A 13,822-nucleotide genomic window follows, 5' to 3' on the forward strand; every position below is an offset into this window, starting at 1 on the left:
TAAGACTCATTCTATGCATGGTTGGCACCATTTCCACAAGCTGGGGGCGCTCAGAATGAATAAGATGTGAGCTGAGCATAAGCAATCAGCACCCTTTGCTTCCTTCTTGTGCATGCGATGTGACCAGCTACTTCACCCTCTTGCCACCATGCCTTCCCCACCAGGGTGGACTGTGTCCCTTTGGACTGCCAGCAGAAATACCCCTCTCCCAGTGTTTTTTATCTTGGCAAGAAGAAAGTATTTGCTTGGATGCCACATTCTTATTTCCTTGCATGCTCTCCATATTTAGCTGGGATTGATACACCTGTAGGTGATGTCTTTCATTCTGTAGGCCATTTCTTCTGGCTGTTTCATTGTTAAGTAGCTTTTTAGTTTGATGCGATCCCTATCGTAAGTTATTGCACTTTGTTTGCCTATGCTTTTTAAATTTGATAATAAAAAAATAAAACAAATAAAAACACCAATCTCCCCAAAGCCCACCTATTCCAGTATCCTGAAGTATTTTCAAGTTTCCAGTGACTAGCTTGTTTTGTTTTATGGTTTTCCATCCTTTATTTTGAGCTAGTTTAGATGTCAGAGTGTGACTGCAGACTTCTCATTGATCTGTGAGTCTGTTATTAATTAGTACCAGGTGTGCTGACTACCACAGCTGTGCAGTGGTTTATACTAAGGCAGTGCGATGTCGCCTCTGTTCTTCTCTATGCTCAAGACTGCTTTCCTCTTTGGAGGTTTGTCTACCTCTGAAGAGGGTTCAGACTAGAGGTTGTACAGATCTGTGAAGAATGTCCTGTTTGATCTAGATTGAAGTGGATTTCAGAGACTTTTACAGTAGTGCTTCTTGGACCCCGTGAACACGGACAGCCTTTCTATCTGTGTCCATCAACTTGTTTTTCTTCTTTTCAAGGTGTTGAGATTTTTCATTTCTTGACTATTGCTTTTGGTGTTGCTGTCCAGATTTGCTTCAGATATCTTGTTGGCAAAAGCAATATTACTGAACTTTGAATACTATTTTCTTTGCTTTGAGATTTGTGCATTCTTAAGTCCTAACATATTTTTGAAGGTCTCTATTTATGGTCACATTACCTGCAGTGGCGGCAACCTTCCTTTCTAATCTTACTGGTTTTTTTTTGTTTTTTTGTTTTTTAACCAGTCTGGTTCACCTGTCTAGGACTTCTAGAACAACAGTGAACGGTGGTATCCTTTTCTTGCTCCCATTTGAGAAAGAAAATGGCAAGGCTTTTCCCATTCAATTAACACTAATAACTAGCTAATATCAACCATCCTTTGTTATCACTGACACCTTCTTCAGCACCAAGCTGGTTCAGTTTCATCTGCAGGGATGTGTTCTTCATGGGCTTTGTCCTCCAGAAGTGGCAGGCTGTCCTGTGAGCCCCCAGTGGGAAGTGGGGAAGGGCTGGGGCTGGAGCAGTGAAGAGGCTGGCACCGGGAAGAGGCACCCAGGGTTGTATCTCGAAGAGCCTGCTGAAGACCTAACATCCTCCACAAAGCAGAGTCCTTCAGAAGTGCTGCACGCAGGCCACTTGTACATAATTCTCTGGCCTTTGAGTTGGTCTATCCTCAGCTGCACTCAGAAATGACCTACCAGTGGTAAACAAAACTGATGACAAAAGAGTGGTCAAAGAACATTAAGATGGCAATGACTTGATATAAATATAGCATCTGTTAATACATTGTTTAGAAGGGCAGGAAAAGGGGTGTCCAGTGTTCACAATCATTCACGAGGAAATGTCAGGAGGAGGCAGAAATGACTTACAAGTTAGTTCCTTCCTTACTCTAGAAATTCAGCCTCTAGAAACACCTCATTAAAACCTTTGCCTCGCCTCTGCTGTGAGCTGCCAAGTTGATAACTCATGCTTTAACCGCTATTTATACTTTCCACAGGAGCGGGTTAGACTGGTGAGCTTTCCTCTGGATGGCTCTGTGCTGCTTATCAGTCAGGCCAGAGGGCCATGCCTGCCCATGGTCAGTAACCCACCTGGACACATGGGCTTTTACCCTCAAGCGTTTTATTTTGTGATTATTTTTAACAATCACCAAAGAGAATTTGACTGAACAGTTAAAATTTATTCATACCTGTTACCTCGTCATCCATCCTGACCCCCATGTACCTTAGAAATAATGGGCCCAAGATGCCAAACTAGTAGCCTAGGGGTAGAAAAGTGCTTTCCTGATCAAAAGCCACCTACTTACCTGGCTCTTGTCACAGGATGGTCTGCAGCACCCTCTGGTGGCCACAATTCAAATCCATCTACCTTCCTCAAGGGCATTTGATGAGCTGCACAGCCACATCTTTTGTAAGGAGAGAAAAACAACAAAATGACCTCCATCACTGGCGTGACAGCTTCAAGGACATATTGCACCATGACCTTGGAGGTCTTCAGCAGGTATGTCCGGCCCATTTGGCTCCACACAGGTCCACTTCTCTGTCTGGATGATAAAAGCCTCCACCTGTACTCTGCTGGGTACAAGATCTGTCAGTCTAAAGCGATCTATCTCACCCAGAGAACCATACGGCACCCACCATGGGTGACCTCTGTCCTTGCAGATGTGTCATGGATGGATGGATGGATGGATAGACGGATGGCAGCCAGAGCTGGAACTGGGGCAACTGGAGAATGCCACTGTCTGTGGGAACTTACAGGTGCTCAGTCACTGGACACAGACAGATGAAGCTCGGGCTCTCCGTTCCCACTTGCTCTGCCACCCCGACAGGCTACTCACCGACAGATGCTTCACTGCTTTACCTAGCGCAGGGGCATTCTGCTTTCTTCCACTCTGCCCCACCTTGCATCCAGGAGGGCAGAGGTGACGCTCTCCAGAGGAAGAGACAGAGGGGAGGGGAAGGAAGAGAAGATATGAATATGAACGAGGAATGATTTAGCATTTGCCCTCATCAGCTACTGATCCCCACAGCTCTGCCCTGATCTCTAAAACAATTTTGCTCTTAGGGGCCAGGCCACAGGGGTTGAACATCATGCACCCAAAGTAAATGGAAAACATTCACCTGTGATCCCCACTACTGAGCCTAGCTCATTATCCTGGTCCTCACCTATACTTCAACACAACATTGTTTCCACCTTTAGGGCAGGCTTGAAACCCACCTACCCTGACCATGTACCTGTCCCCTGAGGGTCCAGTCTGTGTCCCTCACCCCACACCCTCTGCATCCTCTGTCCTTCTTCCCCTGCACCTGCTAAGGTGCTGTGTCATTTGCCTTTCTAGGCATGCCCTGTGCATCCTTACCCTTCAGCAGCCCCAGTAGCAGCCATTATCATACCTCTGGAGCCTAGGTCCCACCGTGAGACCTGCAGTGCAGTCCTAGGTACCCTGTACCTGCTGTGGAACAGGATCTCACTGACAGTGACTTGCATTTGGTCCTCACCCTCAGAAGGGCTTCTGCACAGGGCTACCTTCACTTTCCAGAAGTGCTAACACTCCCTCTTCTGGGCTGATGCTCTTCTTCTGTGTCCTGACTTTCCCTCCTCAGAGGACCCGGATCACATGTTGATGTCTGTGCCCCATCTCTATCATCACTGCCTGGCCCAGTGGGTGATGACGTGGGTTTCCCCACTCACAGGTCAGAGCTGTGAGAGCATGGCTGTTACCAGGCTTGTTGAGCACAAGCACAGGCACAGGAGGAGGAACGAAAAAAGGACTTCCAAAGGGGCAGCCCACCCACTCATGTTTGTGAAGGCTACTTAAGACACAGATGCAAGTCACCACAATCGTTGTCTGGTCTGACTCTACAGGCAGCAATTATAACGGAACAGCGAAGTCTACATAGAACCATTTGACACTCTTCAATCTGGAAGACATCTTCATCTGCACTACAGATGGGACATCAAGCACCACATAAAAACAATCATAACAAGTGTGTATGGCTTGTTTTATTTTTTATTATAAAAACACATACAAGAGTTTTAAGAAATGATGAATATAAGACAAATCAGAATCACAGTGAGTTATTAAACCCATTTCTATATACAAATAAAAAATTCCGAAAGTGGAATATCATCCAATGTGAGACACATCATAGATAGCATTGCCTGTATTCACCCCCCACACAGCTGTCCCTACGCACACACCCCACAGAGCTGTCCCTACGCACACACCCCACAGAGCTGTCCCTACGCACACAGCCCACAGAGCTGTCCCTACGCTGTCCCTACGCACACAGCCCACAGAGCTGTCCCTACGCACACAGCCCACAGGGCTCTGCTGCTCCCTCAGACTGGTCATCTCTGCACAGCCAAATGGGAGTCTTGCACTGTCCGTTAATCCTGATATTTATGGTTCAGGACATTCAGAGATGGGAAGAAACACACTCATGTACACTTCCACCAAATTTGTCCTACTATGGTAGCTGTGCACCACACTGTGGTAGAACTTCTGCGGCCATTTCCAGCTACGACAGGGAGACTCACTTAGTTCTATGTTTTAAAAGCCAATATGCTTTTATCTAGCCATTTATTTGAGCATAAACTCTAAAAGTGACTCAGATACCAAATCATGTTTTTGTACGTTTAAGATCATTATAAAAAAAATGCCACTCAACCTTTAAAAGCCACTAAAAAGGACACTTTTTGCAGCCAAAAAATAAAAAGGGCTAAGTTCAAGTTTTTGTTGTTTGACCAAGATACACTAATACAATCGATATGTCTGTGACCATACAGCCATAACTGAAATGCATGTGGTATAAGGGAAAGGCAGCTGCCTGTTTCTGTCCTCATCACACTGCAAGGCGCGCTCCTGTGTCATCTGCATCGCGCCTTTCTCTGCTGAAGACAGGTAAGTCCTTTACAGTAAAGCTTGCCAAAGCGCTTCTCTCCCCAGTGACCATGGCCATCTGGTAACCCTCCTGTCTCTCTCAGGGTGTACAGTCTCCTTTGCTTGGAGAGTCTGCTGAGTCATCAGTACTCAGAGAGCCAACCTCTTCCAGGCAGCTGACAATTGCTGATGGAATAGTGTTGGAAGTCTGTGTCCGCCAAGCTTCTAGAATCTTGGATATCTCTGCTGGATTGCTAGGACTCAAGTCACAAAGGGCATACACAGCTGCAAGTTGTACACCCCATGGGATATCTGAAAAGGATTTTCAAATCAGTTATGACACAACAAAGAAAACCTCTGTTAGTTACTCTGCACCTCCGTGTATGTCCTAAAGAAAACTACTCAGACATGGATGACTTCCTGCCACTAATGAAAATTACATTCCAGAGAACAATGTCTCACAATAAAAACGTTCACTCAAGGCCTATCTACAAGTGAAAAATAAAAGATTCCTGTCCCTCTGGGCACTGGCTGTTATGAGGACTTCAGGGTCGTCTAATCCCATGAAGCTGGAAAAACATGAGGATCCTCTAACAACCAAAAATATAAAACTCTCAGTCTCCAGCACTGTCTCTAAAGGGATGTAGACATGAAAATCATAATAACTTTAGTCTATTTTTACTAAATAGTGCATTTATACAAAAGCCTACCCTTGTGTCAACTGACATCAGATGAGATCGCAATTCCAAACCAGTGTGACTCTAGGCCAGTGTTACTCTAGGCCAGTGTGACTCCAAACCAGTGTTACTCTAGGCCAGTGTGACTCCAAACCAGTGTTACTCTAGGCTAGTGTGACTCTAGGCCAGTGTAGCTCCAGGTGTGACCCCAGACCTGAATAACTCCAGGCCAGTGTGACTCAAGAACAGTGTGGCTCTAGACTAGTGTAACTGTAGGCCAGCGTGGCTCCAGGCCAGTGGCTGTAGGCCAGTGTGACTTCAGGCTAGTGTGGTTCCAGATCAGTATAACTTCAGGCCAGTTTGGCTCCAAACCAGTTTGACTCTAGGCCAGTGTGGCTCTAGACTAGTGTGATTCTAGGCCAGTGTGACTCCAGACCAATGTGACTCTAGGCCAGGGTAGCTCCCGGCCAGTGTGACTCTAGGCTAGTGTGGCTCCAGGCCAACTGTGACTCTAGGCCACTGTGGGTCTAGGTAAGTGTGGCTTTAGACTAGTGTTACTCTAGGCCATTGGGGCTCCAGGCCAGTGTGACTTCTAGGCCAGTGTAACTCCAGACTAGCGTGGCTCCAGGCCAGTGTGACAGAGCTAGTTTAATCAGAGTGCCATTATCCCTATGTTGGCAAAAGTTTACTTTTAAAATCTAATTCACTGATTTGTAACTTAGTTAATGTAGTTCACTGAATTTAAATGTTTTAGGAGCTAAAGTTCATCATCAGCCATGTATCTCCATCTTCTATGAGCAAGGCAAGAATAAACAGGGCAAATTGGAATTTCAGGCTGTGTCCCGCATCCAAATGCATATCCACAGATCACAGATTGGATTAATTTCTAAACATGACATGCATCTATGATCCATATATGCCTTATATGCATAGCAAAGGTTTCATGATAGGAATTTTACAGCTGTAGTCTTTTGTCAGTGTTTTAAAAAGTTTTAGATTTTAGAATAGGGACAATGTTCGTTTTCTGCCAAGGGCAGCTCTGGAAGGTTCCCCTCCTCAAATAGGAAGCAAACACCAGAGAAATCCATGTGTCCAAACATCAGTTCTAGTTGACAATTTAGAAGCCAGGACTCAGACACAAACGAGGCATTCACAGCGGTAAGCAGGCACACGTGGACGGCCCTATGCAGACTCCAGACTGCAGTAGCAGGTCTGGCAGGCATTGCTGGCTCCTTACTCTTCCCTCTGGCTTTTAGTGTATCAAGTGAGGACAGTGTCTTTCCACCTCAGGGAGCTGGGAGGCATGTACTACTGTAGGGCAGTGTCCCAGATACACGGCTTTTAGGTTACATCCATGACAGCAACACAATCCAGGCTGCACATGCTAGTGAGACAATTTACCAGATAGGACCCTCGCTACTTTCTATGTCAAGTAGTATCTAAATTGTCATCAAGAGCACTCTCCTATGGAAGCAACGAACACTGCCTTAGCAGCAGGACCGTGTCTTACAGCAAGTGCTTACAGCTGCTGCCCATATGCCTGGCACATCAGGCCTGCCACCCACAGTGAAGGCAGACTTGCCACTAGGGCTAGCCCAGTGCCAACAGGTGTCTCAGCTGTCAATTTGCATATCCAGTACAAAACTGTTTAACCTTATTTTTCAGTCACTGCTCAATATTCAACAGAGGAACCAGACCCATCATTCTCAGGGTTACTCTGAGTTAAGCTTTACCCAAAGAAATCAGACATTAAATTACATGTCATGAAGTCCATAATGGTTAACACAAGAGCCCGCTCTGCTACAGATCACTCTCCTCAGGCTGCATGTAGGTTTTCACTGAGGATACAGCCCAGGAGGCAGCCTCGTGGGCACTTTCTCAATTGTGGTTTTCCCCTCTCAGATGGCCATAGTTAACTGGCACAAAGCTAAGAGAGCAGGGGGTATTGTGTGCTTATGCATGCATGAATGAGAGTGATGAGCCACTCAGGATGCTTCCCGAGTGACAAGTCACCAGTGCAGGAGCACAGTTCCCTTTTTTGAGGAACAAAACAGGGCAAACTGACCCTTGAAGATACAACATATCACAAAAGGTCAAAAGCGCATGATCTTAAGTTGGAGGAGCACTGACTCATGTACTCAGGACAAGCAGGGAGAACAGTTCAAGGGTAAAGAAAGCCACAGTCTTACCTTCATCCTGAGCATGTTGTATGAACATGCCAATAACTGAACTGATATTCTTCACAGCAGTTGGAAATCCTTCCTTCAAACCTAATTGACCTAATCGACCTGGAAAAACAAAACACAACAAAGCAGACAGAGTTCAATAAACGTTGGCTAATATTTTCTGGAAACTGCATTCATGTCTTGTTTTGTTAATGCTTTCCCCATTTCCCATGATACATGGTGTAGTTTAAGCCTGAAGATCCTGTAGTGCAGTGGGAGCAACCACTGTGAGAGAGCTGAGGCCACAGAGCTCACAGCACGATGCCACACACCCTGCCATTCAGGGTGCTGCTCACTTCTTACCCCCTCACCGCTTACCTGCTGCTTTCTTATGTACCATTATGCTAGCTAGTTTGACGTCAACTTGATAGAGGCTAAAGTCACTGAGAAGAGGCAACTGCAACTGAGAAGATGGCTCCGTAAAGCCAGGCTACAGGCAAGCCTACAGGGCACTCTCTTAATGATTGGTGTGGGAGGGCATAGCCCATTGTGAACGGTGCCATCCACGGGCCCGTGGTCCTGGGTTCTCTAAGAAAGCAGGCTGAGCAAGCCAGTAAGCAGCACTCCTCCATAGACTCCACATCAGTTCCTACCTCCAGGTTCTTGTCCTGACTTCCTTTGATGATCATCTGTGATGTGGAATCATGCGCAAATAAATCCTTTCCTTCCCAAGTTGCTTTGGTCACAGTGTTTCATCACTAACTAAACGATGCGACCCTAACTAAGACAGGTAGAATGCAGAAATGGAATTTAAGTAGTAGTCACCAAAGGCAAAATATAACATAGGTAAATTTACCAGGTTAACAGTGAAGACTGTGGCCTCACTGACAGACTGTGGTAACAGAGCAGCAGCCACAGAAGGAAGCATAAGGCTTCCTGCACACTGAGGGAGGGCCACGGGTACAAAGGCAGCACCAGACCAACCAAAGCAGCATCTCACCGGGTGAAGGAGGTGATGCCTCCTGGCTGGCACTAATAGCTATCTCACTAAAAGAATCTGCTTGATGGACAAGGCTCAGCTACCTCATTTTTCACCCACCCTGAACTGTGGTGCACATGTGTGACACAGAGAGCTCACAGAGTACATGTCGAACACTCACAGCACACTGAGCACAGGGAGTTGTGAAAGTACATCAGACTGAACTGTGAGTTCAACAACTTACACCAGCCACCCTACCCTACTCAGGAGCTCTCCAATGCTTAAGGTCCCCTGTAAGTATGAGCTGGTGCGTGTATTTTGCTGTGTATATTGGTGACATTTGCAAGAGGTATACACCTCAACTATTCTCCAGGTGAACACTGCAGATCAGAAAACTAAAAGTGGGCAAATGAGTGTCTTCACCATGAAAGCTAGACTAGTGGACTTCGGGTTTCACAAGTAACTTTAAAAATTAACTACTTCAACAGGAGCCACGGCAAGACTCCATTTCAGGAAAAACAAGGTGGAACATCTACAAATATTCAGAATGGTTACTGAAACACTCTTCACTTTCATTGATTACATTTTGCATGCACACACGTAAGATAGCTGATGCTTAGTTTGCCAGCACAGGTCCTCTGGACTGCCTCCTTCTTCCTGCTCCCAAAACAGAGACAGCCTCTGACCAAGGAACTCAGCCCAGCAGTCTGAAATACCCCCAGACTGCATAGGACCCCACGCCAATGCCTCTAGCATTGACTTGGCTCTTGTGAATGCCTAGACGTTGGCCAACTCATTCAGTAACACAATGCCATGCACATTTTGACTTAAGTCTCATGAAGGTACGTACCCACCCAGACTCAAGGTTTTGTCTTAGATGTCTGTACACTAATTAGTGTGTGCAGTTCACAAGGAGAAAGAAGTGAATTTGTAGATACAGTGACAATCAGCAGGGACATTGTATTTCCCACTATGTAGTAAGGTTTATTCATATAGCATATTCCCAAATGTCAACATTATCTCCAATAATATTGCCTTTGAGCTTTAATTCAGTGGAACCCAAAGGGCTCTTTGAAGAAACCAGCTTTTTGAAGAAAATAGCTTATAGAAAGAGATTTAATTTGTGCCTTCTAGGGATTAATTGGGAGCCCTCGTTAGCAGCTAGGATTAAATGAAAGCCTCTTTAGCAGTTAGTGCCTCTGCCCACTTGTCATCTCACTGGCCCATGATGACATTTTAGACACTGAATAATATGTGAACCTGCCTGTGTATGTGTCAACACCACACCTAGAATTGTCACAAATGGCCAGCGCACTGAGGTAAGAAAGCAGTAAGGGAAGAGAAAGGGAGGTGCTGCCGCACAGACTTACCAATCAGTCTCAGCACAGATGCCACAATGATATCAGGGGTGTACGCGATGTTTGAATGTCCTTTCCTGTATTTGATCCACTTATCCATCACAGGCCACAGCTCTTTACTAGAAAACAGCATGACAAGATACATGCCCATCACTGTGCAGACAGTACCAGGCGCATGCCCATCACCGTGCAGACAGTACTAGGTAGTGCATCGTCACAGATCAGGCACTGTCATTTCCTTATGTAGGACTGAGTAGGACGTGCCTCCCCATGTGTATGTGCAAGGGCCTCCTCACAGACAAGCACCTTGACACAGGCCTCAGTCTAGAAATGGACCTAGTCCCAGTTCTCAAGTGTGAGATCCAAGGGTCTGTCATTCCTGGAAGCAGCAAAGTGGGAAGAACAAGACTCTCATGCACAAATAGCTTGACTCTTATGGAAACCTTCAGGCATTTCAAAGATACAAGTCACCAGCTCTGTGGTAAGTGGTTTAATGTTTAAAGCCAGGCTTTCTCAGCCAGAGTTTAAAAGCAATTTCTTTATTGAGTGTCAGGTTTTTCCACTCTCTTAAGGAATGGTGCATGGTTGATGCCAGAAGCAGACAAGCAGAGAAAGCTTAACTAACTAAATTCAATGGCTGTCTGCAACAGCAGGCTCCACCCTCTCCGGCACAGAGCAGCTAACTGCTACTCTGCACATATTTGTTCCTCTGGTTCTGGCTTGTCAGGGCATAAAGATGACAAGTGGAGCACTTGGTTAGCTTGTACTGGCTGGGCTGCCTTGTGTGGATGCCAGTCTGAGGACAGAAAGGAACAGACGCTCTCCTGCTCCCATTACTTATATTGGGGAGATAGTAACAAGGCAGTGAAAAGTCAGCACACAGAAAAACAAAGCTCAAGCCTTTGATAGCCACTTGGACACTCGCAGGGTACTTTTATTAGCTCTTATAAAAATCAAAGTTATCTGTACTTCAAATGCCTTGGCAAGATGGAAGGACTAGTTAGCCCACACTCCAGCGTTAGCGGTTACCTTCCTTAATCACCTTTCCTTAGAGCAGCAACCTGACTCACCTTATGATGTTGTCATGCGTCCAGATCCACCTCTGGTGGCAGCAGAGGAGATCAATGGCAAATATGTATTCCCAGATGTTTGCACTTAGGTCTTCACCAAACTCCTCACTCGACTGAAATTCTGTTTTGGGGCATAGCTGTATGGTCAGAAGCAGCTTAGAAACTACGATCCCAACATCTATAGGAGCATTCTAGAAAAGAAAAATAAACATTTTTAGAAAGTAACATCTTAGGTGTTGACGATCTGAGACGGTAACAAGCATGTGGTAGACTGCAATGTACCCTGGGTAACTTGGAAGACGCCTCAGTTAACTAGAAACAAAAGCACTGGAGCCACAATCAGAACCATACCCAAAGAGCCGAGCTGTAATCTAGACAGAAACACAAACTGCATTTGGTTACAACCAGGAATTAAGGTTATAAAATGTAGTTACAATTTAACAATAAAATAACCTTAAAATTCTTTAAATTCTGCCTTCTGCAAATGTTGATCAATCTACCAGAGAATAATGCCCAGCTTCCTTCACTTTTGAGAACATTCTGGGCTTTGTGTTCTCATCGTGCCAGCGGCTTCTGTACTTTTCTTCCCTGCCAAGTGGTAAATCACAAGGACACGCTGACTGTGGGCAGCTCAGCTCTACAGAGCACACACTACACTGCACCTAGTTCTGCTTGTATGAACACTCACATAGGCTTTTTTTTTTTTTTTTTTTTTTTTTGATGATGATGATGAAAAGCTTCCTTTCCCTTGAGAAAGGCCTGGAGTGGGACTGCAGGGGGCTGTGTGCAACTCCCACAAGGCTGAGTTGCTCAGAATCCCATCAGCACTGCAAGCAGGTCCTAGGGCAAACGCAGGCTCAGATCAAGAGAGGAAAAAAAGCCTGAGCCTGGAAATCTACATAAGCTACTGACAGATTCTGAGGTTTCCGAAGAGGTGTCCATCTTCTGGGAAAAGTCGGTAATTTGGCAAGCTAAGATGAAGAAACAAACTCAAACACATCTAGTGGCTCCTTGGGAAGAGGCCGAAAATTCGAGAGTCTGCAGGAATGCTGGTTATGCAGGACACTGAAATTCCCAGTCCAGGTTGAGGTGATGGTTAGAGTATCAAGAATCAGCATGATGAACTAAAATTCTAGGAGACAGACTGCACTTATGAAAATAAATAGCCAGTACAGCTTGTAGTCCACATTCTCAACTTGACCTTAACATTCCCAAGTCAAGGGCTCAAGACGACCACTCGTCAGATCTTGAGGTGCAGTTCGTACTGCTTCTGAGGTCTGTATAATTTATCACTTAAAACATTGAGAACTAGATGAAGTTTACAAAGACTGCTCATTTAGGAGATAAAATCTATTGTATGTGCATTAGCATGACACTAATCAATGGGCAACGGACAGCCTACTTTTTAACTATTACCCAATTTATGAATGGAACGAGACTCAGAGCATTACAGTTTCAGATCAGGAACATTCAACATGTAAAATCCACACAAGTATTTCAAACTTGGGGAAAAAAAAGCAACCCAACTCTGAATCTCAAGCATTTCCAGTCAAAAAGCATTTTGTATAAGGGATGCTACCTCAGGAGAAGGGCAGCAGGGACATGTGTGGTTTGGGGTGTCTGCTGGCTGCACCTGGAGCTTGTCAGATAGCCCAACTCGGCAACCTCCTGTTTGTTTGTGCTGGGATAAAGCTGTAGGCCCAGCAAGTGCTGTGCCTCTCCCCTCTCTCAGGGGCAGAAGTTACTTGGTAGGGTCCATGACACCATCTCATAAGCTGTATCATATGCACATGTATTTTGTTCCTTTGAGACAAGGTCTCTCTACGTAGTCTGGCTGTCCTAGGACTGCTATGTGGACCAGGCTGTCCTTGAACTTTTCTAGATTCACCTGCCTCTGCCTCCGAGTGTGGGATTAAAGGTATGGGGCCCCAGAACCACCCTGAGGTGGTTAGAGACTTGTGTTCCACTCCTTCTCATAAATATAAAGCCAAATACAGATTAGTTCAAAGAATACTTTAAAAGGAAATCACAATGGTAAACACACACAGTTTATGTGTATAAACTATAAGCATTTTCTAAAACATTTGAGGTATTTCATGCTTATAAGAAGCAGAAAAGAACAAGGTAAAGGTACACTCATGGCAGCTTCAGCATCCACTCTCATGGTTTACTGATGTTAACTAGATTCTCACTAGGCACAGTTCAGGACTAGGCAAGTGTCAATCTCATACTATTTCAGTAAACCAGTGATTAAAGAAAAGACGCAGTAAAAAGTAAAAGTAAAAAGAACAAAGCGAACAACTTCTCACCTAAGGTCCTTTGCAAAGTCAATTAATTTACAGTCCCTTTCTCTGTGCATTACAGACCAACAGATTTCATTGGCCGTAAGGCAGCATATCGAATGAACACCATGCACTTTGAAGGGCTGCAATACTTCCTGGGATGTCATGAATACTCAATGAATAACATGCATAAACCTATGACACTCTTAAAGGCCCTGCTGGGAAGAACAGCTCTACAGTGCCTAAGAACAAGCTGGTGAGATGGCTCAGGAGGTAAGGTGCTCGCCACCAAGCCTCGTGAACTGAGTTTGATTTCTCGAAGCCTGAGTGGTTGTTCTCTGATCTCCACATGTACAGTGAGCACACATGCATGTATAGGCATGATAAGGAGAGAAGCAGGTGAGCAAGCAAGTAAATATGCATTTCTTAGGACTGTTGAAGACTAAGGCAACAGGGAAGACGATACACAGCTGCCTAACACCTCTGCTCATCCTGCACGTACT

At 45.3% G+C, this 13,822-nt stretch overlaps 1 protein-coding gene across 1 annotated transcript in view; it reads right to left on the reverse strand.

The window, feature by feature from the left end:
• Positions 1-1,129: 1,129 nt before the first annotated feature.
• Positions 1,130-13,822, reverse strand: part of Ice1 (interactor of little elongation complex ELL subunit 1) — a 41,972-nt gene continuing 29,279 nt past the window's right edge. The window contains exons 16-19 of the mRNA XM_032894832.1: positions 11,038-11,228; positions 9,980-10,086; positions 7,655-7,753; positions 1,130-5,100 (exon numbers count right to left, since the gene is read on the reverse strand). Coding sequence (XP_032750723.1) covers positions 4,889-5,100; positions 7,655-7,753; positions 9,980-10,086; positions 11,038-11,228 — 609 coding nt within the window. The 3' untranslated portion in view covers positions 1,130-4,888. The remainder of the gene's footprint in view (positions 5,101-7,654; positions 7,754-9,979; positions 10,087-11,037; positions 11,229-13,822) is intronic.

This window comes from Rattus rattus, chromosome 2 (genome assembly GCF_011064425.1).
Source record: "Rattus rattus isolate New Zealand chromosome 2, Rrattus_CSIRO_v1, whole genome shotgun sequence".
Taxonomy (NCBI): Eukaryota; Metazoa; Chordata; class Mammalia; order Rodentia; family Muridae; genus Rattus; species Rattus rattus.